The following is a 24664-nucleotide window of genomic DNA, read 5'->3' as shown; positions in this document are numbered from 1 at the left end:
TTCAGGTAGTGGGTAACTAAAGTCAGTAGGCTTCCTCCTCTGGGAACCACGCATATTTTTCTAGCACTTCAAAGCAATCTTATCAGTGGATGTTGACATAAATAGACTATCCCCACTGGATTTGAAATGTCCACTTTCTAAGGATGGAAACTCCTCATTGAAAGTGACCTCCTTCTGTAGGAATGTCATTCCCTGAAATGTTTGTGACTCCACACAAGCCCACTTCCTATTGTTGCCAACTAGAACATCTGATGTAAAAAAAACACTACCTGTGCTGTCAGTTATCTAAGTGTTTCATCTCTGGCTGCACTCTGATACTCAAATCTTTCCTACTATAGCTCTTTTGTTGACACTGAGCTAAAGGGTTGCTATGTGACTTCGACCATGCATAACAAATGGTGTGCTTCAAAGAAGGCCTAATATGTTTTTAGTGGACGTGTTTTTCTTAAATGACAAAAGAAAAGTCTTTACCTGAAAATATGCCGTTTCATCATTAACCAAATTTTCTTTACTGGCTATTAAGAGGTGTTGACATATTTTAGTTTAATATGATATGTGTTCATGTATACTCTGGGTCTCACCTGCTAGAACCAAGGTCCAGGAGTGAATTGGCATTTGACATACCAGTGGACGGAGAGAACGCCATAGGGGAGGAGAATCCAGAGAGAGGTAGCGCTGCAAACAGGGTTGGAAAAGGTTGAATAACATTCAGATATTATTACATGAAATTCATGAGAAAAATGGTGGTACATGCTGTAGTGTATGTATTCACATTAAATAAACACAGCAGGTCTTCCTCTTTCTTATATAATCAATCTCTGACATAATGTGGACATATGGGGTGCAGTTGCCCTTGAATGTGTACATCTAATCTTATCTCCTCATACTTTACAGTCGCAGCACATAGAGCTCCAACGGCAAGGTTATTGACATCTGGCTCAAAACAAAGTGATCCCAGTTCTCTGCAGCGCTGCGCTTAAGTGTGTTAGTCTAAAGAGCTTCGGCACTGACATATAGTCACTGGCTGAGAGAGAGAGAGGGTAAAGATTGAGGGAGCGCCAAATAATAGAGAAATTTCACACTCAAACTCATTAGGTTGCTCATTTCATAGACAAAAGTTACACTTGAACAGAGAGTGAGATTAAAGAGAGTTGCCAAGGAACAGATGGAGAGGGAGGGAAATGAGGAGAACAGAGTCAGAGAAAATTCTGCTCCCACATGAAAAACTGACTTAATAAGTATGTGTACAGTATAGGCCTGCATTCCCTGCACCTGATACAGATGACTGTTTTTATATCTACAGAGAGTGGTAATTAAAGTTACTGATATACACACAGATGCTCCACACTTGACACCACGATAAAGACATAACACCTCAGAGAGTACATAAGGTTCAGCCTTTTTCACATTGCAGGTGTTAGCAGCTCCACATTAACACTGAATCATTAATGTGCATGACCTGGATTACAACTCCTGTCCTGATAGCACCCTATGTGTTTGCCTGAAAATAGTGCTGAAACAATGTGGCTTTCTGAAGGCAAAGTAATGAGATTAAGAAAATCTAAATACACTGTGAACTTACACCACATTAATGTTGACTTACTTAAAATTTGCTTAATTATATGGTAGAGTTGACCCCTTCTGCAGTGGTTAACAGCTTAACTTTCCAAAAAAAGCAAAGCTTCCATTCGCCCATTTGATGATGATGGGCAAGCCTGAGACAGTGACTGATGAAACGCGTTGTTCACTCAAAATAAAGTCACAGTAAAGTAATCTCAGTGGGAAGTGGTCAATTTGTAATTATAATACTTTAGAACCTTACCCCTTCGTCAAATTTTGAGCCATTCATACCCATCAGTTAAGTTCTCAAATACATGAGAACATGTCTGAGCACTTTCAAATACTTAACTTGACCTTCTTGTTCCTAGGTCAAGTCTAAATGAATTGGTGCAAAAACCCCTAATCAATATCATTCTTTCTTCCAAAGCTTGATCCGTAAGAAAACTGGACTGGTAGAAATTCTTGTCCTTGAGGTGCAGATGTACAGCAGGACTCAGGCCAGGACTCAGCCGTACATCTGCACCTCAAGGACAAGGGACACTCCTTTGAGGACAGCAAGGTTAAGATCCTGGACAGAGAAGAGCGTTGGTATGAAAGAGGGGTGAAGGAAGCCATCTATGTTAAGCTTGAACACCCTTCTCTTAACAGAGGTGGTGGACTAAGACACCATCTATCTCCTACATACAATGCTGTTTTGAATTCTCTGTCAAAACAGGTAAGACCTTACTCACACCAGAGACCATGTGACTCTTACGACTCACAGCTGACCCATCACCCTAACGACTGTCAGGAACTAGGCTAACGATTGTCAGGAGGACCCTTTGTGACTCCTGGACACACTCACGACTGTTAGAGGCTTATATCTTCAAGCTCTTCCCCAGTCTGGTAAGAACTCAAGAAGCCTTTCGGAGGCGAGGTGAAAAGTCTTCAAGAATTTCTACCAGTCCAGTTGCCTTACAGATCAAGCTTTGGATTACCATGACCTGGATGACTGAGAACCTTCACATACATCATTCTTTCTTTGTCTGTCAAGCAGATCAGACCACCGCAGCACCAACCTGTGTTGTTAGGAACAAGAGGTGGGGTGAGGAGGTTGACATTGCCATTGGGGAGTCCAGAATTTCCCAGGGAGGAGATGAGGGGCAGTGTCATTGGAGTTGGCACAAACGGTTGCATGGGGCGCATAGAGTGGTTAGCTGGGATGGGTGTTAGGATGGACATGGCTGACATAGCTGACATGGATGACAGACCGATCGACAGGTTTGGCATAGAACCCATTCCTGTAGGAAGGAAACACACAGTGGAACATGAGGAGATCTAGAGACCAGCTCTTACAGAGGTTAGGTTGTGGAAGAAACTTAGTGGCTTTGGAATTTGATTGTCGGAGAGTATTTTACCAAAGCGAGCTGACGAAGGCATGATTGAAGCAGAATTGGAGACAGGAGACTGCTTCATGATTACTGGTAGGGAGGATGGTAAGTTTCGTCCCTGGAGTTTGAGTTTGATGAGCTTCATAGCGATGGAAAACTCCATTCTGTCCATTTTTCCATCGCTGTCTATGTCAGCTAAGTGCCTAAAAGAGGAAGACAGAGAGGGAGAGAGAGGGAGAGCACAATTGTATTATATGAATTCTTTTTATGGTTTATTTACAGCATTCCAAGTATCATTTATTTCTATGAAGACAATGGAAAAGGCACAAGGGACATCACTCTGGTGGGATCAAATTCCAGTAGCATTATTCACATAAACACCCACAAACACACACAGACACACACAAATGTACACACAGTCTGTTCTAATTGCAGTGCACACACTCTTTCTTCTCACATAGTTTACTAGGCGGGTCAGGCCGTGAAGGAAGTGTCTGTTCAACAGGAAGTTTAAAGTAGGGCAAAAGGACCAAACTAACTCAAACCAAAAATCTGGTTCTTACCAGATCTCAGCCAAGACAGGAGGAGGCAGGCCAGACTGGAGGAAGAATTTCCTGGCTTGTTCTCCTGCAGACAGATACAAATATAAACATATGGGTACAGAGAAACAGGTATGTGATGAAGCTGAACCACTGGTGACAATATTCTAGAGGTTCTCTGTAAACATGGATTCAGTTTGTTTATTGTGACAACAGCTTACCGGACACATAGCCGAGGACGGGGGTGAGGGTGTCAAACTGTTTATCATGTTTCCCCCTCTCTTCTGGAGTGATGGCCCACACACTTGCTCCGCCTGGATGAAACCAAGAAACAGTTTTCTTTTAGAGTCCTTTAAAACGTCAATGAAACAGGATTCTGTGGTCCTCTTGCATTTTAAAATTGCTCTGAATCTTGGATAAGGGATGACTTTAAAGCGAGAGCCCTTGGGAGGACCTGACAGCCTACTGATTAGGAACACAAAATTAAAATGTCAGGCACTGAAATTTGCCAGGGACCTGTCAAGGATGCCATATTCTTGTCTCGCTCCATGTTTTGAAGGGAAAGGCAGGCCCATAGGGAGTTTAGGTTAAATGAGGGTGAGGCCTTCAACCGAACACCAATAGTTCATTTATGTATGTATCTGAACAGGAGAGATAACAGGGATTATAAAACATAGATGTAAAAACAAAACATGTCTGTCACTTTCTGCTCAATAGATCTATCTTATTACAATGAAAACTAGTTCAAGAGGGCTCGATCTATTTAAGAGTAATCTTGACTAATATACTCAAAACATGAGTTTAACATTCAGAGTCTGCAGTCATGCTACGTGCTCTGTAAGGCTGCACTAAAGCACAATAATGATTCTAGTTAAATGCTAACATTAACAAGCTATGATTGTTCTAATGATAGTGTTCTGTGGTTTAACATTTAGAAGCCAAATCCTTACTTTTTAACCATGTTATCTTAGCATGTTGGCATTCTAACACTTTTTAGTTATTCCTTAACAATAAGTACAGAATAGTCTCTACCGGCATTCAATCAAAGAAAGCCTTTATTTTGACTTTGTGACTTTGTGGTGGTATTCATCCTGAGGGGAACATTAAAGTTGTCACCAAACTTCATACAGTCCACATTGTAATAGTGTAGACATTTAAACTTAAACAGATTTATTAGGCTGTTAAATACTTGATTCTGATTGGTGAAAACCATAGAGTGTATAAAATATGAACGTAGTATCCGTCATACATCTGTTTCTGAAGCGCTGTTTCGAGGCCAATCGTCGACGGCAGCTGCTGTCGAACGATTGTGACGTAAAGAGGCGGGCTTTGAGCCTCCTCGCCAACAGCTACAGTGTTACCGCCTGTCAGTCAAGTCAGCTGTGCCTCTCATTGGAAGACTCGTAATCTCAATATCTTTGAAATTGCCGCGTTAGAAAAAAATCCACCCCCCGTACAGTGTGTGCCCATCAAGAACTGAGCTATCCAGACTACACTCGTCTTTTGTACCAGGCCGTAAACATGTTTATTTCTGCTGTAAAGATCGTCTTTTTTGAATTGGTGTGTATGTGGTTTCCGGTTTTTAGCACTTCTGCATTGGACTCATTTTTTAGACCGGAGGTTGCCGCTTGGTCAAAACCCAAAAACTACGGTGACTAATTCTCCAAAGCAAAAGTGACACCAGAGACAGCCTGATCACATGCATTGTATCAAATCAATCCGCAAATTTCATCACTGCCTGTTGACACTGTGGCAAAAGCTGTAGTTGGAAAATAATGATGGTTACCCGGCACAGATGTGAGAGCAGCCTGAGGATCTACAGGGCCTCAACTAACACTGAAGATCAATGAAAGAGAAAACTGGAGCAAGATCAATGATGTGTATTTGTGCCACAAGGAGGCTGATCAGACTCTGTTGCCATTGAAGCATTGCTGACTATATGTTTTAGCTGTATAAATCACTCATTCGTAAATCAATAACAAAATCTTTAAATCAGTATCTTGTTTATAGATTTAGTTGGTAGCTCGGTATCAGGATGTACAGTATAGTGCACTTGTGGTTATCCAAGTTAGAATCCCCTCAGGGTGAGCAAGACGCCGATGCAAAGTGAAGGAGTCTTGTCTCACCATTCAGGGTGACAAAACCCTTATTCGCATATCCACCTGCTCACTATACGTTAACCCTTGCATGTCAGCCTCATTGTGGCATTAATAAAAAAGTGAGAGGATCATCAGAGTAAGTGGAATTGATCTTTTCCAGGACCATGAATGTCTGTCCTTGCAGGCTTTTATTCTTCACATCAAAAGCTGTCGCTGGTACTGCGATGTTTACAGAACTTGCTGAATGCTCCAATATTCAGCTTTATTAAAATACGAGCCACACTTTGGAGCACCAAGCTTTCATAAATTTGACACACACCAAATGAAGCAGCATATTCAAAGTCCCCAAAGCAGAAATGCTAATAGCAAATTTAGTATACAGTGTCTTTTTCAACTTCCCCCTCCAAAAAGTCTGCATAATTGTCATCAAAAATGAGCTCTGCCCCTCGGATGAATCCACTCTTAACCAACTCCTGACAATGATTAATGTATAAAATGTCCACTCAGCTTTCTCTCGCTTCGCTCCGCTCTTGCATATCTCAAGGTAAGTTCAGGGTTAGGGATGAATTAAATATAGGCTAAAATATTCTGTGTGAGGAGGTTTGAAACTCAGTTCTTTTTCAATTTCATGTATGTCTTCAATAGAGAGGGATGAAAGATTATTAGTGGAGCTTTAATCACTTAATCATGAGTGGATCCATCAAATTTAGTTCATCATAGGATGATGAAGACTTGCTTAAAGCCTTTGTCTTCAATTGATTAGAACTTAAGAGCTCTGAAGCTGTTTTTAATAATAAAGACCGTATAGTCTTGTTGCACAGATGGAAGTTGCCATATGGCAGTAATAGAGTGACAGAGATGTAGATAAGGAGACAATGACAGATAATGAGTCCAAACAGAAGAGATAAAGAAGTACAGTGATGCACTAAAGATCTACTAAAAGTAGACAAGCTGAGTAATGGACTGGTTTTAAGATTGCAGGCTACATCCAGATAGAAGAAACAGACGAGGTGATGTAAGACAGCTGATGTTACTTAAATTATGTTTCATATTTTGAGGCAAAATCAGTGAGTCAATGTATAAACAAACAACAGCTGACAGACAGAAGCTACAGTTGTTATCTTGCCTTATTACCATCACTGTAAAATACTTGATTCTGATTGGTCAGAACACCATAAAAACAGAAACCGCTAAGGAGATACCTGGGACAACATGATCACACATGTCATATTGGATAAACCCATGGCAAAGAGTTTGTCAAATTTCATTTCTGCCTGTTGACACTGTGGCAAAACAATTGATTACTGTAAGCATTCTAAATTGATGAACATTGTGGCAAAAACGTGGTTTACTAACCGTGGAATCAGAGGGACTAACTTTCAGCTGTGTGAACAATTTATTCCTGAATGAATTAATTCCTCTTTAAATCAATTTGTTGTGTCAACTTGTAAATGTCTTCATGTTATGTCCTGCTCACTAGTGTTGTAGTACTTGAGACCGGACTTGGTCTCGTGACCGGTCTCGAGACCGCTTATTTAAGGTCTCGGTCTCGTCTCGGAATCGAAATCATTTTTACTCTGTCTTGTCTCGGTCTTGGACTTGGCGGACTCCGTATTTTAAATCAAGACCGGTCGAGACCACCACTGATGCACTGTGTCCCTGTCATTGCTGTGATAATAGAGAACCCCCCCTTTCTTAATTCTGAGAGATGGGCACAGCTAAATACCTGCCACAGGATTACCACAGTCAACACCTATAACCCATCTGATTAAAACACTACAAATACTAGAAAACAGAAAATGCACACAACTAATGAGAAAAAAAGGCTTGACAAAATAATCCTGCTCAGCTACCACTTTATCTCCTATGTCTCCTGAGATCACAGGCAACAGAAAACACAATTTTAACTCTGGTCTAAAGCGAAAGTTTAACTAACGACAACCAAAGTGTAACTCAAGGAGTCAAAAGTCTCTCAGCGCGTCAAAAAAAAGGCAACAAAGTCAAACCAAACCTTGTTTGTTGCTGTTAATTGTATTTAAAGCAAACTTAAATAAAATAAATAGAAGTCTTTTATTTTGTTAACTCTCATGGTGACTTTTCATTAATATATATGGTCTTGGTCTTGTCTCGGTCTTGCCCTGCCTTGGTCTTGGTCTTGACTCGGTCTCGATTCCTCAATGTCTTGGTCTTATCTCTGTCTCGGTTAATGAGGTCTTGACTACAGCACTACTGCTTACCCTGTCGGGGTTCTTATTTGCTCAACCACCTGCTTGCTAAACGTTGCTCCTGAGTGTTTCTTTTTTATTTAATCTGTGCAATAAACGCTTCTGTGATTTATTTCAATCCTGATGAACATATTCATTCTTAATACCACACAAACAGAAACCACAGTACAGTCAAAGATACTTAAGCTGCTCTGACTCTGATTCTTATCCCATGATTCCAGGATGTCTGACTCAGGAAGCTGTCTCTTAACTTTTCATCTCAACATGAACAACATTTCCATTATCAGTGTAGCGTATGATTAAAATGCAAACGATTCAAGGAGTAAGAGTGAGGTCATAAAGTGAAAGAGAAGAGAAATGGTCACCATAAAGCAGCTTTGATATTGTTATTGGATGAAATTAAATTCTCTGTGCTATTACGGGTGTATGCCCTCAATGAGCTGGTATCTAGGGTGTAATTTATTCACCAGCTTCAGGAAATACCAGCCTGCCCATGATGGAACTTCCTCCCTGAAGCTAACCCAAACACTCTGCCGGCTCCTGTCGAACCACAGCACACACTCTCTCTCACACACACACACACACACACACACACACACACACACACACACACACACACACACACACACACACACACACACACACACACACACACACACACACACACACACACACACACACACGCACACACACATCCCTGAGGAAATACAAAGTTACAGCACTGCAGACTCTGTTCTTTTTGTAAAATAAATGTACAGACTTAATGAAAATCTGCCAGCTCTTTGTTTCACATAGAGCTTTCTTGGCTGGCACTCTGATCTAAAACCATTAACTTTTTGTTTTTGTTTTTTAAAATATAATCTATTTCCCCTTAAACCATTATGGTAACACCTTTTAAATATGTGATTTTTCTCTGAAAGAGTAAATTTAAGCAGCTGGCAGTGACCCGACCTACTTTTTGGAATTGTCAGCAAAATGCTGTAAAGAGGAGAGAAAGTAATTAATCTCACACCTAGATGTGAGCACTCCTCACATTGTCTCGTTGGCTTTGACAGGCCTCATTTAGAAGCTATTGTAAGTGAGAAACGGTGGTGATATTTAGCACAGCGCCACTGGGACATGATGCTAGCATGGTCACATCCACAGGCCTGTCAGTTGATCCAGTGTGTTTATCAGCAAGGGCTGGATGCTCTGTTAATAAGTGGGGCAGTGCAAAGCTTCTTATACAGATGGATCCATAGAGGTTTGCTGTGGCTTGACTCTTGTGTTGAAAACATAATGACCACTAACTGTGACTACAGATGGAAAATAGCCACATTTTTAAATATGGGGCAAACAAAAAAGCTAATTTTACTGAGTACTGCAATTATATATATATATAAAAAGCAAATACAACAAACACTGCAAATTTGCAAAATAATGTGACACTGGCTGTTTGAAACCTACATGTTTAACATACTTCTTTTTTTATTGTTGTTTTAAGCAGTTGATGATATTTTGGAAAATATGAAAGAGGAGGTAGGCAATGGTACCCTTGGCTTAACTTAGCTTAGCATTATTTTTGTATTATGATTATTTTCTATTAAAGTGTTGCTTAATGATATAAGACGGGTGAGAGACATGACAATACCATACACAATATACAAAACAAAGTGAAAGCCAAGACAGCAAGTGAACATTTCAGAGAGTGATGTGTGCGTGGAAGTACCGGAAACCACATACACACCAATTAAAAAAAGCCGATCTTTCCAGCAGAAATAAACATGTTTACAGCCTGGTACAAAAGACCAGTGTAGTCTGGATAGCTAATTTCTGCACACACTGTATGGGGGGTGGATTTTTTTCTAACGCGGCAATTTCGAAGATATTGAGATTACGAGTCTTCCAATGAGAGGCACAGCTGACTTGATTGACAGGCGGGAACACTGTAGCTGTTGGCTAGGAGGCTCAAAGCCCGCCTCTTTACGTCACAATCGTTCGACAGCAGCAATATGGCTGCAGCTGATGATTGGCCTCAAAACAGCGCTTCAGAAACAGATGGGTGACGTCAGGGATACTACGTTCATATTTTATACAGTCTATGGCCACAACACGCCATGGAACTGCCAAAACTGAGCGACTTATTATTCACTCTTACATAAATAAAATGATCTTTACACCAATACTTAATGTCAACTTCTTTGTATAGTTAGTTGGCAGCTGGGTAATAAGTGGGATAAGGTCATTAGTCAGCCAAAGAGCTAATGACCCCTCAGCTTTGGGCTATGGTCTTGTCTCACCATGTTGGAATTCTATTTTGCATAACCACTGGTTGACTAATACACCTCACAAATACTCATGTGAGGGACTACGAATCTGATTTAAGGAGTTGCACTGAGGCTATTTCCTATCAACTGTGTTAGCATGGCAATAAAGCATCTTATCATATCTTGTCTTATCCTATCTTATCTTATAAAATCTCACCACCCTCCCCTGTCCCCCCAAATGTTGTTTTGAATGTTGTACCTTTCCAGGCAATCACTGTGATCACTTCTTTGGTGCAACTCCTGGCTTCCTCCTCTGCTGCATCTCTTCTCCCAGTCTCTTCTCTCTATATTTCCTGTCTCTTTTCATCATTCCTATCTAATAAAGGCAAATTGCCCATCAAAATAACTTAAAAATAAAATCTATAATAACATTATGATGTATCTATCTTGACACTTAAGTCAACAGCCCCCGCCATAGTGCTCTCAAGAATACACAAGAGCCCTTCAGCCAATATTGAGACAACATAACACCCAATTTATCCATAAAAACCTGCAGTACACTCTGAAGGAACAGCTCCCACAGCAATGATGCTACTGCAGCATGTAAACCAACTGTACCACAGTTCACATCCTAATCTGTCGCACAAAGAGCCTCTGCCATGTGTGGGTTTACTTCCCTTTTATCTGCTTGTGTGCTGTTGTCTTGGTGATGCTTAGTCTTTAAGAGAAGCTTTCTCAGTCAAACCTCCAGACACATATCACAGATCCGCCGAGGGGAAACCGCATCACTGCTTTTAAAACTATTTACATATCAAATGCTCTACCCAGGGAGGAAGGTTGATGAGTCCGATAAAAGTAGTGGATCAACAGTCTTTGCACGTTGCAGCATTTTAGCCAACACACACATACACACACTCATCTCCTTCTCTAGGAGAGTCCACCTGTTTCGGAACACGCTAATGACTTTGCAATTGCCTCATTTTACAAAACCCTGCGCTCATGAGAGTGTATTATTAATCATGAGGGGGTTGTTGTGTTTCTGAGCTGCTTTCTTCCCGACGATCAGGGTGCATCTACTGGATGAAATGTAAGCAGACAGTATAGCCAACTTTGACACTTTGAACTGCAGGATTAGTCATGTGGAAAAGATGCACCAGACAGACAGACAAACACACACTTTCTCAGAGGCATTTCCCAAAGAGGCCCTTGAGCAGCGGCAACAGATCAAAGGCTGGAAACAAGAGGATTACACACACATACACACACTACCGAGCAATTCTGTCCATAGCAAGGACAAAAGATACGCAACGTACAGTGGAAACAGAGACACAAGGAAATATGAACCAAAGTAGTCACCCATTTAAATACAATTTATCAGCAGACATTCCTCCAAGATTACAACACCAAATTGGCAGTGATTTCTTCCCAGGTCTTAAGGGAACAAAGATGAGTTCAGTTAGAGTCTGATCACTTCAAGTGCAGGATAAATATTGCATAAACGCAATTTCAGGGTTCAATTTACAGTCAGAGATACAACATGAGCCTCAGAACATCATAACACCTCTCAGTCTGGCAGGAAGATGACCAGAGGGAAGGATTAAAGTTTAAAGGAAGGGTATGACCAAGCTGCTTCTTATTGTTCATCTCTCTCTTTTATTTGCCTCCACAGTCATCAATCTTTCCTCTTCAACTTAATTTCCCTCCCTGAAGTGTATATTTGCCTCCCGAAGACAAACACATCATGAGCAAACACACAACAAGCTGATATGAGGATAAAAAATTGATTCTTCCTACCATTCATGGCTGCAGGTGACAAGCTCGGGCAGAGAGGGGAGTCCTCTACTCAGCTGGCTCGCTCTCAGACATCTGCAGAAAGAGAGAGAGAGAGATGAGATGAGATGAGAGAGGGATTGTGTGTGTCAGGGCTGAGCGGGTGTAAGTGAGGAACGCAAGCACGCCTGTGTAAAATAGGAAGAGAATGGAAAGGCTGTAAATGCAGCGCAAGAGCGATAAAAAAAAAAATCTCATCCCTGCTCACAAAGCAAGGAAGGCACACTGAACGGTTAGCATAGTGAGAGAGAGAGGACAGAGAGAGGGAGGGAAAGAGGAGAGAGAGAGAGAGAGGAGGGGGACAAATTGACAAAGAGAGGAGAATGAGGAGGAAAATAGGAAAAGCAGAGGTAAAGACGATGCACACAGAGAGGAGAGGGCAAGAGGACAGACACAGCTGAGGGAAAATGATGGTGGCCCGAGAGAAGGGAAGCATTTATCATCCTCCACTCTCAGATCACAGATGGTGGCTCCAGCCAGCAGTCATGTCTTCATTTCTGCAGTGTAAATATGTCTGACATTTGGCTGTCTGTGCAATTTCCATAAATAAGACATTATCCCTCATCAAAATGTAATTACTTATCTTAATGTGAACACGTAAGTGGTGGTTTTACTGAGAATCAATCAATCTATATCATTAGGGGCATTAATATTCTTCTCATTAGAAAAGTAAGTAAAATATTTGGAATAGAAGAGTCAAATCTTTCTCCTTGGGAAAATGTTTATTTATTTTAATAGGAATAAAGATACTGTTTAACTAGGGCTGTCAGCGTAAATGCACTCAATGCAATGCAGTAAGGTCTGAAATTAACACTTATTTTTCCTCTATAACGTCATATGTCCCTTTCAGGACACTGTAGTTGAGATGCCGCAGTGTCTTCCTGCGTTCTGCTGCCACCCTGATGGGGTGGCAACTCCCAGACAACTTAGTCAACACAAAAATAATACATTTTATTTATATATCGCTTTTCAGAAAACTGAGACACTTCACAAATAGCACACAATAAAAGACACAATAAAAGAAACAAAAGTGGATATAAAAACAATAACAGTTAAAAGCAGTTCTGAAGAGGTGTGTTTTGAGCTGGGATTTGAATGTTTGTAGGTCAGTAAGTGATATGCTTTTTAAGTGACATACACTGAGTTTGTCTCTCCTGCTTTCACTTCAAACACACGCACGTTTAAGTGTACATAAGTAATCACATATTATACATAAATTCAAACAGCGTAGGTAACTTAGGTGGACACTCATGACTCATATTTCAGAAATAGAAGAACTTAATTTACTCCACAGGGAAATTACAGCATTGCAGTTGACAATTTTAAAAGTCACTGGTAAGAACTGCTTTACAAGGGGCACTGATGGCCCTGGTGGTTTGAGCCTGCACCCCATGTTTGATGGCTTCAGTCATAACTCATAATAATAAAAGTAATAGTAGTAATAATAATAATAAATTGTATTTATAAAAGCACTTTAAAAGTTTCTCTAAGACACTTAACAAGACAATAAATTATACAATAGATAAGCAAAGGAAAACAAAGCAAAGCAACAAACAAAAGAGAACAAACAAAAATCAATCAATTATAGGTTAAAAGCCTTTGTAAATTGGTGGGTTTTGAGTCCAGATTTGAATTTGGTGAGTGAGGGAGAGAATCTGAGGTGTTGGGGGAGAGAGTTCCAGAGGGTGGGGGCAGCAACAGAGAAAGCCCTGTCCCCCCAGGTCCCCCCTCATCACAGCAGTAGCTGGTTCATATACACAACCCCAATCCTTTACAGCCATCCCTCTCTCTCTCCTTCCCACATTTCTTGTCTCCCTTCAATTGTCCTAGTATCGCCATATCTAGTTCAATAATAAGTTAAAACAAAATTTTAAAAAATGCTTTGGATTATTTATATGGACCTAGAAACTGTTTCAGAATGCAAAATAATCTGATTTTACACATGAGATTAGAATGTGATTAATTGCCATTGATTAGAGAAATTATGCGATTTATCATGGGTGAAAAAATAATCATTTGACAGCCTTCAAATCTCTGAGTGAGTATAAGATCAAAAATATCTACTTCATTAGACAAGTAGATATTTATCTTAATAGGAAAATAGATGATAGTTTTTTAAAGAGCAGAAATATGTATCTACTTGAAAGCTAAATGTTGATCTTCATGGAAATATAAATACTTGTGCTATTACTAAAATAAAGACTGTCTTACTTACTTTGAAATTGGCACATAACACTCAATATTTAGTGTTCCAAAGATAAATATTTATTTTGTTGGGGATACATTTTATGAAATTGTCTTTTTTTGAGCATAAAATATACATAACTAGTATTTGTTAATTATGAATGCCACTGTGTCCTTATTGGTAAATCAACAAATTTGCTGGACTTGCGCAAAAAATATATTTTTTGAAATTTCCACTAATCTATCTGGAAATATTTTTATTATTTAATATTCACTGTAAATTTCCATCGTTTTAGGAGGTAAAGAAACTCCTGACATCTACTTAAAGAGGCCCTGATATTTTTCAAGCATTTTTCTCTCATCACACTCAGAATACCGATTTGAGTGCTGTTTGAATCACAGTTCCCTGACCTGCAGGGGGCCTGGCCCACCTGATGAGAGTCCTCTGTGGGGTTTCTGACTGAGTCCCGGGAGATGCAAGGGACAAATGAGCTCAAACAGGTAATGCTTTTAAATTGGAAGATGAGCCCTGTGTGTGGGCTATAGACTTTTATTCATCACACCACAGTAAGCTCTGCAACATCAAAATCCTCTACTGTAGGCGCACCAGGACTTCTTGCAATAACAATCCCTGTATTACTGATCATTCATGCTTGCTGTATCTAATTCATGTTTGCTATATCAAAACTATAACAACTATAACTTGCTATATACAAACTGAAAACAGAGGTACTTTTCTACCTTAAGCTTAAAGCGTTTATGGTGGCTATTTCAATCCTGTTCTTCAGATTCTGTTGTATTGAACTCAGAACTTCTCCTTTATTCTACATTTTCATCTATCTTGAGCACTGTTTCTCTGTTGATTGCACTCCAACTCCTGCCATCTCCTCTCTACTTTCACCAAACCACCCCTTCACACTTTTCTACCTTGCTTCACTCTCTGCTCTCTATCTTTTCCATTCCAGTTCCCCTATTTCTTATTCATCCCTCACTCCAGCGTGTATCCCTTCTCATACGACCCCTTCATCCCTTCCTCTCCTTCTCATCTCATTACACTCTTGCTCCATCATTGGCCTCCCTCTTTCCGTGTGAATTCCTGGAGGGGAAACAGTGGTTGTTGTAGAATAAATCATTCCCCTGCCCATGCCGACACTGGCAATTACTTAAGAGCAATGAACTGCTCACTGTGCATGCACCGAAATATCTGTATGACCAATAAACAACACACGGACGCACAAGCAAACAATAGTGGTTTTCCAAGTCAAGAGCTGTAAATCCATCTAGGGAAACACAAACAACTGAAATAACTGCATTGTGGTGGCATGCTTCAGCTATCATTCAAGTCAATGTCCACCACTGTTTCCCACAGAGTGACACAGTGTAAATGTGTGAGGGGTATATTTGTATGTTGAAAATATTTGAAAGAACACAGTGCCCTAAAAACATGTCAACAACAAAAGAAGGCCGACACTAAAGATGGAGTTCAAACTAGAGCTGGGCACTAATTCAATAACGATAATTATTGGGATATAGTTTTTCTCAATATAAATAAAACAAATGTTTGATAAAAATTTGATATATTAAACCTATAATTACACCCCCCAACCACTGGAAAGGGAGGGGGCGCTAATGTGTCTTAAACGCTAGTTGCCACAAATTCACAGTACTGAAAAAGTACCAATGGATGGACATGCTGACAGACAGACAAATGCCAGGATAACCCAATAACATGACTCATCTGGCCATGTTTATTGCTGGTGTGTAGGCATAAAAACATAAGACATAATACAAATTAGTCTTGTCTAAGTTATGCTATTCATCCTGCATGTTGTCGATTGTTGTCCCTACACCATGAGCTGAGACTTAAGATTTATCCAACAGCAGTTCTGGGTAACTGCAAGCTAGTATTAGACTAGCTGATAATTGACTCACTTGCTGTGTAAGTGAATCACCATACATCTGTTACACAGTAAACATTCTGCAGTGTTTAATTTGTCAACGATAGACTAGAAAAAAAGAACATTGTATTAACATCTCACTAACCTTTATGGGTGTGTTTAAATTCAATGCATGCGTATAGCTGACACTCCCTTATGCAACTCTTTCTATGAAGGTATTAAGTAGATGATATCCGCCCTCATAGTCAAACACTTTTGCACCATGAGGTGTGTGTGTATGTGTTGTTTCAAATAGTAGATTGTATCTGCTATTGGCTGTGCTTGAGGCCCTCCTCTCCTCAAACAGGACACATCCTGGATAAAAACAACACAGAATCAACATAAAAACACCCTCTACTTCAACACTAAGAGCGCCTTCAGAGCCTCACAACAACATGTAGTGCTCAGTTTGATTGTGATTGCTCAACAGTGCTGTTGGAGTGCTTACTCAAAAAAACAGCAACCCTGAGTTCCTCTATAATGCTTGTGTTTTATTTTACCTTAAAGCTCAAGCCCTGTTGTGATAGATTTTTTGTTTATTTATTTTGTATTTAACCTTTATTCAACCAGGTTGGTCCCATTGAGATCAAATATCTCTTTTCCAAGGGATACCTGGCCAAGACAGTCAGCAGCAAAAAAACACAAGTTAAAGACATAAACCCACAGAGGACTGAAGTACACTTTACAAGCACGTTTGTCGCAGAAAGAGCCGTTACCTAGGAGGCAGTTCTAAGAAGATACACTAAAAACATTGACATTCTGCAGATTCAGCTTCAAGGTCTTTCATTTTAGATTTAAAACATTAAGTGACACCAGCTCCTTGAGTTTCAATCCATTCTGCAGTGAATTCCAGGCTGAGGGTGCAGAATACCTTAAAGCCTTTTTCCCAGTTTCTGTACAAGCTTGTGGGACAGAAAGCATTAAAAAGTCCTGGGAACGCATTACAGTGAGTACTGTCCTTCACTTTTCATGTTGTAGCTCAGCACAGTTTGGCAGTATTTTGACAAGGCTGTGTCTGGTCAATGCACAAATAGCAAGGGCATGTGGATGTTAACCTGGAAGAAGGGCTAAATGTTGGTGGTGCTAGCTCTGCTAATGTTAGCCACATCAGCAAACTAATTTAACATTGCTTACTTGCAGTCTCTGTGATCCAGTGGTTGGCCTTCTTTCGAAACGTTGTTGTTTAGACCAGCTGGATATTCAGAATTTAAATTTCTGTTTAAACAACTAGAAAATTGTTGCTTGTTTGGAACATTCCCATTTAGCAAGCATTAGATGCTATTACTGTTTCTAACCCGGGGGCCTATGTTTCTTTGGGATGAAAAAATGAGTATACCCCCTGAGCACAGGATGACTCATAACCAATTTTAAAAGTTTTCAAGGAATGAAAACTATAAAAATGTAAGATAACCTACAGATGATGTGCCAGTTTAGCTTGGTGGTCAAAGAGTGTGCCCATAGACTGTATAAAATATGGGTGTAGTATCAGTGACGTCACCCATCTGTTTCTGAAGCGCTGTTTTGAGACCAATCATCAGCGGGAGCCATATTGCTGCTGTTGAGTGATTGTGACATAGAGCCAACAGCTACAGTGTTCCCGTCTGTCAATCAAGTCAGCTGTGCCTCTCATTGGAAGACTCGTAATCTCAATATCTTCGAAGTTTTGAAAAAAATCCACCCCCCCAGTACAGTGTGTGCCGATCGAGAAATGAGCTATCCAGACTACACTCGTCTTTTGTACCAGGCTGTAAACATGTTTATTTCTGCTGTAAAGATCAGCTTTTTTTGAATTGGTGTGTATGTGGTTTCCGGTACTTCCATAGCCAGCCTCAAGCGGTTCCTCGATGAATTGCAGTTTTTAGCACTTCCACATTGGACTCATATTTTTAGACCGGAGGTTGCTGCTTGAGTGTGCCCCATGCATATACTAAGGCTCCAAAAGGGTTAGAGAACTAATGATTTTGGGTCAGAAGTAGAGTGCAGACAGGTAGAACTTGTAGAACTGCTATTATTGTGTACAGTAAACGTAGAACTTGAAGGGGACAGGGTATATACTTAATTCATAGAGGTGGCCATCTGGGGGCTACACCATATTTTTGCCCTTGGGCCCTCAGAAAGGCTGATCTGTCCTTCCAAGTTACACATGACTGGACTTTCCTCTTCATAAATAAAGGGTTAACCACAAACTTCCCACTCATGGACCTGTGCTGTGGAAGCCAATGCCAAATAGTGCCAGCATCCTTCTGTCTTGATTATACTGATACTACATAAGCACTTTCAAAGTTTATGATTGGATAATCAGTATGAGACATTTTAACAGCCGGCGGTTTGCTGACCCACTGCACCGATCAAGAAAACGAATCAAAGAAGCTTTGACTGTTCCCTGTATGCTGATTGACACCTGCGTGTGTGTGGCACCAGCCTTGGTCGGATGTGCGTATCAATGCATCGGCCTGTGTGTGCAAGTGTGTCAGACACACTCTCCTCACACAGAGAAGGACCCTGTTCTGGCAGACACAGCCCAGGAAGCTTTGCTAAGCCGGTGGAAGAAAGAAGCCTGTGTGTATGTGTGTGTGCTCGTATTTTCTGCCTTATTCACAAGAGCATAGACACACACAAATACAGAGACACACACATTCTTCTCTGTTGTGCTGCAGGTGAAAATCAGGGACGCTTACACCAGAGGAAGTGTTCTTATATTCATTATTCTACAACATTTATGGGTCAGCTTGAGCACTGAATCACTGGAGCCTCCTTTACTTCCTTTGGCACAAGGTTTCAAGATTAAAGCCAAAAACTCTCTTTACAGCACTCACATTCACTGTATATAGAGTGTCATATAAAACCAAACCATGAGAGTATAACAGCTTCTTTAACTACAACAAGAACATATGTTTAGCATGTCTTAATGTGCATGTGTGTGTCATGAAATGCTTTCTTTTTTTCTTTCTTGGCAGGTTGATATGCAACAGTCACTGCTGGGACAAAGCCAGATACCATAGGTGTAGATTGAACTTTGCCACTTCAGCAAAAAACACTCCTCTTTCCTTTCCTTTTTTCACTGAGAGCAGCAGAACACACAAACACAAACACAAACACCATTAGCAATCTATATAATTACACTGCTGTGAATTAACAAAAGCTTAGATAAACATCTAAACCTTGCCGAATCATCATATAGGGAAGCCGAAAAACAGCACTGATATTACACAATCCAAACACCTGATAACACTTTTAAAGCTGATAAAAAAAATCCCACCTGACAGACAAGAGGCATATGCTATTTTCCCATGTTACACAACATATGGTGCAACATTTAAAGCACCTTTAAGGCTTTCAGCAGCTATCACACACTGAATATGATAAAATATTAGACTGCATTAAGGTCACTGTGTGCTGGGTCGAGTAAGGCTGTCACAGACACTCTGGGGAGCTCCAGAAATATCACACAGATTTTTTTTCCTCAAGATTAAAGATGATCCCATGTTTTTTTTTTCTGGACAATGGGTGATTTTTCATTTATACCTTCTCTGTGAATGGTTAATTTCCTTGGTTCAAAGACAGTTCATATCCTTTGTAGTTTTAATTTTAGGTATAAAACAATAAAGCCATTGCAGGTTGTTTTATTGCCTCTTTGTGCAAGGTTAGGGTGAGACATCTTTAAAAAAAAAGAGAGAGAGAGACTGCTTCCAGTATTCATGACAGCAGACAAAAAAAGGTTCTGTTACTAAAAATACAGGAGGATAAGTGGACCATCGCAGCCCTTAGTCTTGTATAACGTGTTTCTCTTTGAATGTGAGGTAATTTAAATTACACTTAAGCGTATTTTAAAACACACACGTCAGCTTTCAGTGCGCACAGGGTAAAGCCTGTGCTCAGTTAGTGACAGGTGTCAGGATTCACATATTTTCATGTTGGACAAAGAAATACTGCAGCCCACAGGCAAAGCGTTTGCCACATTAAAAATACGATACACTGCCTATGACACAGCCTATATAGGATACAAAAGGACATCCTCACTTCAATCAATACTGATGAATACTGATGTGTCCTGTTTTTTGTCACGTGAATCTGTCCTGTGGAAAATAAGTCATTAATTGTCATTTACCTGTTGCAGCAGAGCAGCGGTGTTAATCCTACAACCAGGCTGGCAAATTGAGCTGCCGAAGAGGGAGGAACCGATACGGCAGCCGGGGTGGGTGTGGACGACTGGGCATGGGCTGGCTTCGCCGGAGGGTCAAGTTCCGGCATATACAGACCCGACTTCCGGCCATGTGCTTTAAAAATAAAAGCTCCTGGTGCAAAAACATAGGCGGAAGTGGAAATAAACGCAATGCCTCGTGAGTCCAGGTGGGGCTGGCTCCAAAAACCAAGGGAACTCAGCTCGAAACCCTATGAAATTACCAAGTTGCAACCTCAGGTCTAAAGATATGAAGCCCATGCGGAAGTGCTAAAAAAAAAGTGCTTATGTTGTGTCAGTATAATCAAGACTGAAGGATGCTGGCAGTATTTGGCATTGGCTTCCACAACACAGGTCCATGAGTGGGTAGTTTGTGGTTAACAGATCAACCTTTCCGAGGGCCCAAGGGCAAAAATATGGTGTAGCCCCCAGATGGCCACCTCTATGAATTAAGTATATACCCTGTCCCCTTTAAGTTCTACGTTTACTGTACACAATAATAGCAGTTCTACAACTTCTACCTGTCTGCAGCCTGCTTCTGACCCAAAATCATTAGTTCTCTAGCCCTTTTGGAGCCTCAGTATAAGCATAGGGCACACTCAAGCGGCAACATCCAATCTAAAAATATGAGTCCAATGCGGAAGTGCTAAAAACTGCAGTTCATCGAGGATCCACTTGAAGCTGGCTCTGGAAGTACTCGAAACCACAAACACACCAATTCAAAAAAGCTGCTCTTTACAGCAGAAATAAACATGTTTACAGCCTGGTACAAAAGACGAGTGTAGTCTGGATAGCTCATTTCTCGATCGGCACACACTATAAGGGGGGGGGGGGATTTTTTCTAACGCTGCAATTTCGAAGATATTGAGACTACGAGTCTTCAAATGAGAGGCACAGCTGACTTGATTGACAGGTGGGAACACTAGCTGTTGGCTAGGAGACGCAAAGCCTGCCTCTTTACGTCACAATCACTCGACAGCAGCAATATGGCTGCTGCCGACGATTGGCCTCAAAACAGTGCTTCAGAAACAGATGGGATATGTCACGGATACTACGTGCATATTTTATACAGTCTATGGAAATGACATGCATACACATTAATCAATCAATCAATCAATCAATCAATCAATCAATCAATCAATCAAACATTAATTTAATTTAAAAATAAGACTCAGTTAAAAGCAAAACTAAAGGTAGGTAGGTCTGAGGACATAGTTAAGCATATTTACATAACTAAATAAAGTAGATCATTTACAGTAATACTTTTGTTTCAGATCTCATCTGTTTTAATAATATTTATAACTTATATTTTTATTGCATAAAAACCTTCATAGTAAGGTAAAAAAAAAAAGTGTTGTTTTAGCGTATCTCCTGTTCAATCACAATTGGATCAAATTCTTAATTCTGTCACATAACAGCGTCATTATCACCAGCCACGAGACTGCCACATACTGTAACCACTTCATTGAGCCGATTGCAGAGACAGACTTTTATTTTGAAGGCACAAACACTGAGCCTCTGATTATGTTTTCATTGTAGATCAGAGCAAAGCCAATTACATTGCACCTAATATTAACTTCATTCCCACAAATTACTATGTTGAACATTTATTTATACAAGGCCACATTCAAAGTTATGACTTCTCAGTAATGCCATCCATATGGTTTCACAGTTATAATAAATCAGTCTGAAACTTTAGCTCCATCTGGTCCAATTTTTTTCAATGACAGCTTCAGCTTCAGCAATACTCTGAGTTCAATCAAATCTTGTTTTTAGACCGATGTGGAGACTGAAAGGTTTTTGCTTTATTCATGGGACACAAACTTTGCTGGTTTAAAGCACCACCAACAGTCTATTTTTGGTATGACATCTACAAGTTGATAACCCAACAACCTTTACACACACACACATTCTGGTTGGGTTAGCTGTATCACCTTTTGTGGCTTTGAACCCATACATCCATTTCCAGCGTAGGCTGTTCACAGAAACCGTATTATTTAGCAGCTCTGACATTATGAACAAAGGCACCTTAAAGAAGATTTCAACCGTGTCCTCTTTGCTTATCACAAAGCTCCATGTTTTTCTGAGTCAGCTGGCACGTTTCCCTGCTCTTCTCTGATCTATGAAGTGTCATTGTCTTGACCTATAATCACCATGGAGTATTCCTGGCACACTACAGGATCATCTGGGACTAAATACCTAACAGGTTTAGTGTCTAATTCAGTTTTTATGTTAGGTAGCATAGAATATCCTTCAGACTCTGAATGAGCAATGATTATGATACTGAACACCCGCCTTTAAGGTTCTGTTTCAATGTTACTCTCTGAGTAAGTACAGTCAAGGAATTCTCAAAGTTCACCTGAGACTAGAAGGGTTTTTTCCTCTGTGTTCGTCACATCGTCACAACCTTGATATTTTCCTCAGTGTTGATATCTGGTTCAATATTGTAATAATGTGGGTGATAGTCTTCCTCTTAAATCTGGGAGTTCCCTTTAAGGGGAGTTAGGTTTCCTCATGGTTCTGATGTCTCATAGATCTTGGATGCAACCAACATCTGATTTTGTTGCTAGTCAAGATACAACCCCCCCTGTGTACACATGAGAAAGAGGTTTCCTGTACTTATCTGATTTTCTGTTGAACTAAGGCCACTGATCATAAGACTTGGAGGCACGGCTTTTCCCTTTGTTTCAAACGCCAGCTTTCTTTTCTGGCTTGCATACTCTTTTTTTCACTTCCCTGTGTGGCAGAAACCTCACTCAGCTTACTTAACCCTCCTGTTACGTTGCTGGTCAAATTGACCCTTTTAAAAGTCTATTTTAGGCAATATATGCCTTCCAAACCAGCTAAATGCAGCATAAAAATATGGGCAGCATGTGACAGAAGGGGTGTCATGTTAACTTATCAACATCACTTCATAAAAAATAAAATAATAATAAAATAAAATAAACAAAAGTCTATGTCATTTGAAACTATTGTATTTATATTTAGGGCTTTCCAATGTACATTAAAACAAGTTTTAACATTAATTTGAATGAAAAACGAGTGAGTTATCCTCATTGAACCATGATCTGTGAGAATTAAAGAACACCAATAATCTAAATATTGATTTAAATGGTTAGTCATGGAGTTAAAAATTAGATTAGACTTTTGGATAATTGAATATGCACCGAGTCAAATTGACCCAGGAGGGTTAAACAATGGGAAACTCAAATTGGCTAAAAAAACTAAACTGTGTTCAACCAGTTGAGCGTATGACCATGTAGTTCTATAAAAATTGGCAACATTTCTGAAGGGTTTGCATCTTCACCCTACAGTTCAATGTTAAAGTTATGTAAAACATTTCACGTTATTCATCATTATGCATTTCAATTCATGAACATCAAGTTTATCTTTTTGTTGGTCTTTGTTCACACACAGGTTTACACCTATTTCCTTATAATGAGGGTTACTGTCCATAAATGTCCTCTCAGTTGTTGAAAAGGTAGAGTATGGATCATAAGCAGTCATTTTTGCTGCACAGCTGGCAGCAGTGTCGATTGGTTCAGAAGGAGCTCACTGATTTGGTTTTGATCTTTTGCAGATCTTGAGCAGTACTAATAGCTAACATAAGCAGACTCTGTAATGTGCTCTGTAGCGAAACACAAGATCTGTGAACTTTTGACCTTCTTACTTATTCTACATGTTTTTCCCTAAGTTTCTTGTGCAAATGTAGTGTGACACAGCTCATAGTACTGATCAAAATCATACTCAAAAATATCTTCATAATAACTATAATTATTATTGTAAATACTTAAAACTGCATTTTACTAATATTTACTAATAAAACAAAATATACAAATTAATTGTGATATTTCAAATGGTAAAAAAAGTGTATTTTTGTGCAAAATAACATAGCCTAATGGATATCTGGAAGAATTTGTTATTTTAAGTATCCAAAATTGAATTACAGACCTCTATAATATATATATAACCTAGCTATTAAAGCTGCTGTTGGTAGGAATGGTGTAAAAAACATTGCTTTTTTCTGCTGGGTTTGTAGAAAAGGTCATAATGCCCATCGTAATTTGAGACTATTGCGAAATCTCTGCGTTTTCCAATGCCTTTGTATCAAGCAATGTTATTATTCCCCTCGTTCCCGTTATGACGGACCAATCATAGCTAATCTCCAATGCTCTGTCCTGATTGGTTAAGGGGCGGCCCCTACTACGTCCTCCGATTGGTTATGAGTCCGGCACTATCATGACTGCACACGCCAATCTGTGTTGGTGGGCTAAGAGGAAATCTGGTTGGGAGGGATAGTGTTGACATTCAAAGTCCCTCTCTCTGAAAAGATGTTTACTCTGTGACTACCAACAGCAGCTTTAAATTCAAAACAACTTGCTGTAAATAGTATGCCTAAAAATGGCTGTGACAGACAGACTAGAAGCTGAGAAGAAGTGAGTTTCAGTAAAAGTATGTCGGAGAAGTATTCTGCAGATATAGCTAACAATAGAG

At 39.9% G+C, this 24664-nt stretch overlaps 1 protein-coding gene across 4 annotated transcripts in view; it reads right to left on the bottom strand.

The window, feature by feature from the left end:
- itsn2a (intersectin 2a) overlaps window positions 1-20202 on the bottom strand; it is a 50887-nt gene extending 30685 nt beyond the window's left edge. For all 4 annotated transcript variants that reach the window (XM_034699211.1, XM_034699213.1, XM_034699212.1 and 1 more), the window contains exons 1-7: window positions 20099-20202; window positions 11834-11905; window positions 3691-3783; window positions 3494-3557; window positions 2958-3133; window positions 2619-2840; window positions 582-675 (exon numbers count right to left, since the gene is read on the bottom strand). In XM_034699211.1, coding sequence (XP_034555102.1) covers window positions 582-675; window positions 2619-2840; window positions 2958-3133; window positions 3494-3557; window positions 3691-3783; window positions 11834-11840 — 656 coding nt within the window. In that variant the 5' untranslated portion in view covers window positions 11841-11905; window positions 20099-20202. The remainder of the gene's footprint in view (window positions 1-581; window positions 676-2618; window positions 2841-2957; window positions 3134-3493; window positions 3558-3690; window positions 3784-11833; window positions 11906-20098) is intronic.
- Window positions 20203-24664: the final 4462 nt, after the last annotated feature.

Source organism: Notolabrus celidotus, chromosome 13 (assembly GCF_009762535.1).
Source record: "Notolabrus celidotus isolate fNotCel1 chromosome 13, fNotCel1.pri, whole genome shotgun sequence".
Lineage (NCBI taxonomy): Eukaryota > Metazoa > Chordata > Actinopteri > Labriformes > Labridae > Notolabrus > Notolabrus celidotus.
This window is presented reverse-complemented; position numbering and strand designations above follow the sequence as displayed.